At 48.6% G+C, this 4,977-nt stretch overlaps 1 protein-coding gene across 1 annotated transcript in view; it reads right to left on the reverse strand.

Moving 5' to 3' along the window:
- Positions 1–371: 371 nt before the first annotated feature.
- The window catches only part of metrn (meteorin, glial cell differentiation regulator), a 5,955-nt gene continuing 1,349 nt past the window's right edge, over positions 372–4,977 (reverse strand). Inside the window, exons 2-4 of the mRNA XM_076298628.1 lie at positions 4,598–4,977; positions 2,925–2,984; positions 372–2,222 (exon numbers count right to left, since the gene is read on the reverse strand). The exon at positions 4,598–4,977 is cut by the window's right edge and continues 51 nt beyond it. Coding sequence (XP_076154743.1) covers positions 1,912–2,222; positions 2,925–2,984; positions 4,598–4,977 — 751 coding nt within the window. The 3' untranslated portion in view covers positions 372–1,911. The remainder of the gene's footprint in view (positions 2,223–2,924; positions 2,985–4,597) is intronic.

Consider the following 4,977-nt stretch of genomic DNA (forward strand, 5'->3'; position numbering starts at 1 on the left):
TGTGCAGCTCTAGCCAGTGAGGCTGCTACTGCAGTGGTTGTTATGAACTGTTGAGGAGGGACACAGCAGGCCTGCCCTTCTCAGTGCCCACTGGCTTTTAATGGGGATTTATGGCTTCCTGAGTTCAGCGGAGGGCTTCTGCACAGACACCCTGTCTTCATCCACAAACAGCTCTCTCTACACTCCCCTAGCACTTATTTACCAGTTAGACTACACTACACTTCACCACACACACACACACACACATACAGAGCAGAGTCTTCTTTCCTTTCTTAGATAACACAGGTCTTTTGATGTTCTCTTAATTATTTCTATGTAGTGATATGGGATGAGAAGGAGTTAGAAGTATCTGAAAAAAATACTGGAAAACATTTGTTTTATCTTTCAAAAAGTCTTTATAAAACACTCCACACACAACATTTACACACAACACTTACATAAAAACAATACTGACAAGACAGAGGTTTTCATAAGTTCCTATATGTTCTTATTTACATTTTACCCACATTTACAAAACAATAGTTAACCTTTAAAATCATCTGAATCACATTGGTATTAATTAGGAACAACCCCTCCCGTAACAATAGCAATAATTCAGAGCACCCCCACCCTTATTCCCCCGGGGGCAATTTGGTTTCATCCGCTCCAGGCATTTAGTGCACGATAAACAGAGGAAGGACACATCTCTTGAAACAATAATCCATATTACAACACAAGTGAGATATTCTGGATGCAGCCTGGTCCTCGAGGCCTGTCAATTTGTTGTGAAAATAAATAAAATAAGATAAAAAAACAACAAAAAAAAACATCACAGTTCTGGAGAGAGACAGATCAGAAATGTACATGCAGCATAGTAACAAATCAAAAGACAAAACGGACACAAGTTTAGCCCGGCCTGACTAGCGGTAGCAGACAGAAATCATTGAATTATACAGGGGTCCAGCAGACAGTCAGACGGCCCTGTGTGAAGATAATTTATCTCTGAAGAGAGCAGCAGACCCTTCAGGCAGACTTAAAGTGCTCTGAGCTCTGTTCTGCCTCAGTCAGTATCGGCAGCTTCTCTGCTAGCGTGCCGCTAAAGTTAGTGGATGCTAACCTTGAAGCTTACAGTTGTTTACACCGAGTTGCTCTGGCTCTTCTTAGAGCAAAAGCCTGGTGCTGTCTATTAAGAGCCATTTATAATTCATAATATATCCAGTTCTCTTGGCTCTTTGCTACATATAATCTGACTTTTTTCATTTGGTTTTATACAGTGCTTGCAGCTTCCAAATTCTCCAGATATATCCCTTCAGTCTCATGAGCAGTGCAAATGTCAATTTTCCCAAAAAATGAAAACAGGAGGTCAACTCTCCCTAATCTCAGGTACTTCAATCTCTCTATCAGGCTGGTCATGCAGCACTCATGGATTCTGGACTCCTGTCACCTATAAATAACATTTGGAGAATGAAACACAGACTATGTTGGAGAACAGACAGTGTGAAACACAGACTATGTTGGAGAACAGACAGCCATGTGTTAGACTGCACATGTCTGTAGTCCTGACTGCAGTGAGTCTGTGTGTCTGTGACTGTGTCCTGAGTTGAGTCCTGTCAGGAGAACCCGTCAGCTTGGCTCTGTTGGGCCATAATTCACTCACTCCATTAATTAACCATTCTAGACACTCACTCCAAACAGTTAACCATTCCATCACACTCTAATCACTCTTCTCACTAGTTCAGTGAATGCAGTGTCCGGGCTGAGCTCTGTAGCGCCCCCTTCGTTTGAGCAGCTAGTATTGCACAGGGAAAAGCTCTCCTAAAATTTGTCCTCCCAGTAGAGCCCTGCATTCCCGGCACGCACACGCAAGGCCAGGGGTTTGTTTGCTTCTCTGGCTCTTTCAGTGGTCTGCTGAGGTGCTGGTGTCCATGCCCCTCACACAGCGTCCAGTTCGCAGGGCATCTCCTGGGCCAGCCTGGCCTGGTTGTACGCCCGCTGGAAGTCCTTGTACCGCGGTGCACAGCCCAGCCACGCCTGGCCGAAATGGGCGTGGCCGGTGAACAGGAAGCTGCCGGGTCCTGGCCGGACGCCACACTGTAGCGGCGTGCGGAACTCTCCGGATCGTGTCAGGCGACCGCCGGTGAACAGGGCGGACTTCTGACGGAACACTCGTGTGGCGACCACCTTAATCACAGCGGCTCCAAGTGTTGGGTCAGGCTCCACTGCCCGGATGTTCCCACGTACCACTGCACACACAAACACAAACACACACATGAATATTCAGCTCTACTTCCATAATACTGAAATAAAAAAAAACATCTTTTTAGGTGTTCATATGTGTGCATCATGTGTGTGTGTGTATGTGTGTGTGTGTGTGTAGGTTTGCAGGTCCGTGCTGGGATTAAGGAGTTCTGACTTTCGAAACCTAATCACCATCTAAGGGTCTTTGCTGTGGAGATGGCGATCCGTTCGGACATGTCTCAATTCCATCCAGATTAGAACCCAGCGGCCGTGAGCAGGGAGGGGCGGGGCGGGGATTAGGCCGGAGGGGGGAGGGGGCACTAACAGAATTAGAGATGCTCTTTGACCTCTGACCCCTGTGGGGAGCGGGGGTGAGGGGTGGAGCTGGTGATGGGTAAAGCCCGGTGGTTTTGTGTGTGTGTGTGTGTGAGAGACATAGTTGTCAACTCACATTTCCCTCCAATTTCACCTCTTTTTTTGTTTGTGTTGCACTTTAGACAATGTGAGGGTGCCTTACATCTGACCAATCAGGACAGACAGAGAAAGGCCAGAAGAGGAGGGAGACCAGAGAGGGACACAAAGAGATGGACACTTTGTCCAACAAAGTGCCAAAACATACTTCTAATTACTTTCCTTTGGTGTGTGTGTGTGTGTGTGTGTGTGTGTGTGTGTGTGTTTGTGTGTGTCTGTTTTAAATCTCAACTCACCAAAGTCACTAGTACACACGGCCATGAGGATTTCTGTGTTGTTGCAGGGTCTGCATGCATCTGGGAAGAGAAAGAGAGACAGGGTCAATCTCAAAGCACTGAAGGCAATATCACTTCACTTAGCCTCTAAAGCCACATAATGCTATTCCGCACACATAAGACACGGCCAGTATCAAAGATTACACAGCCAGCTGCTAGGTTTATGAGCAGAGGTGTGGGTGTGTGTTAAGTGTGAGAAATCCCACCTCATCAAAGCCTCCGAATCACAGGCGAGATCCTAACTGTAAACCACCCCGAGCATTTCCTCTTCCAGACCCTAACCCACCCATACACATTCACACACAGCACACATGGCCCACTCATACTACTGGGGGTGTTAGACATGTTGGTATTGCATTGCACAAATGTTTCCCACTCTCTGCCCCTGCACTGGACACACACTCAGATCACAGGAAGGCTGGTTGTTGGTGTGTGTAAAAGTGAGTGTGAGTGTTTCTGTGTGGTTCCTCTATGAATGTATGTATGCTATGCCATAGAGAATGGCTGAAACTTTTAAAGCTCTGCTCGGCCGAAGAAACTTTAAATGAGCCCCTCTCTGCAGCCCTCCTCCCCCATCTCGGTCGCCCCTGGAGACAGAACAAAGGGGAGCATCTCAGCTGATGAAAGCCCCCCTCCCCAAAGTTTCCACGGTAACTGGGCTCTCATGCAAGGCTGTGAAAGGCCGGCCCCTGGAGCCTCTCTCTCCACAGACAGGCCTTTTGTTCCAGGGACCTTCCCCCCCTCTCTCCTTCCCTTCCCCCTTCTCTCTCGTTCTCTCTCGCTCCGTCTATCTCTTTGGGATCTCTGGCCTGAAGGCAAATTACTCTACTCTGTCCAGGAATCCACAGGACCCAGACCCTGAGCAGGTTTACAAGGTGGTATTTAACTGGCTTTGCATGAGTTTGCAACTACACATGCATTTAAAATGAAATTATTTGGCCAGAGGATTTTTTGTTTGTTTTTGAGCATAATGGAAAGGAAATGAAAAGACAGGCTTATTGTAGATGATTAGGGGGGGATGGGTGATTTGGCTGCAGTTCACACTTCCTGTTTTGCTGCCAGGTCTGAGGTCAGTGCAGCCTAGTGTGCTGCTACTAAAAAGCTTTATCTGACTTACCCCAGATCAGTGAGCACTTTATTTATTAGATGACCTCACTTAAACTACTTAGTAGTTATTTGGCCTCTATTCTGCAACATAGATAGATAAATCGGGGCTTATCCCAATGGAAAGTTAAATTATTCTCTCAACTTTGGAGCTAACAGGAATTATGAGGAGCTATATAGACATATTAATGTGTTGAAAAAACCTCAAAACTAGCACATCAAACTTCAACAGAAGTTCATCAGACAAAATGTCCCACTTCTTTTATCCTATCACCAAAGCTTTGAAGTAATCACAGGCCTCCCTTTCACTCTTTCATCCCACGGGATGGCTATCTTTGGCTTGATTCATTACTGTTATCTGACCATCCCAGCCAACCTTTGCCATGACCCCTCCCCTTTGGTAAGACGAGCTTTTCTCAAGATCTCTGTGCCAGCGAGATTTAATCACAGAGGTAACAGCTGAAGGAGCCGCTCTCTTGAAACCTCCCCACCCGAGCCTCCTCCGCCACACCGGCTGCCCTCCAACTCACCTTCACTGCTGACTGGATCGGAGTCGGCGGACATCCCCGGGGGCCAATCCCCTCGCAGCTCGTAGCGAAAGGCGGCCACCCGCCGGCTGATGTCCTGGTGCGGGGTGGCCTGCAAGAAGAGGGCCGGCCGCTCCCCTGGCGTGGCGCTGAAGCAGTGCACCCTGGGAGACGCGTTGACCTCGGCTTCATCCTCGCCCAGGAGCAGCTCAAGGACGCCGCTGCGCTCTAGGTACAGCTGGGCGCCCCCAAACTGCTCGGCGGGCTTCACGCACACGGAGAGCACCCCGCCCGCGCCGTTACCCACAAACCCCCAGGGCAGGCGCGGCGACAGCGTGAGCCGGAGCGCCCCGGCCGGGTAAAGCCACTCCACTGACCCCTCG

This window comes from Alosa pseudoharengus, unplaced genomic scaffold (genome assembly GCF_046254945.1).
Source record: "Alosa pseudoharengus isolate Yale_2024_CS ecotype anadromous, Long Island Sound unplaced genomic scaffold, YU_APseudo_1.1 YU_APseudo_1.1_scf_21, whole genome shotgun sequence".
Taxonomy (NCBI): Eukaryota; Metazoa; Chordata; class Actinopteri; order Clupeiformes; family Clupeidae; genus Alosa; species Alosa pseudoharengus.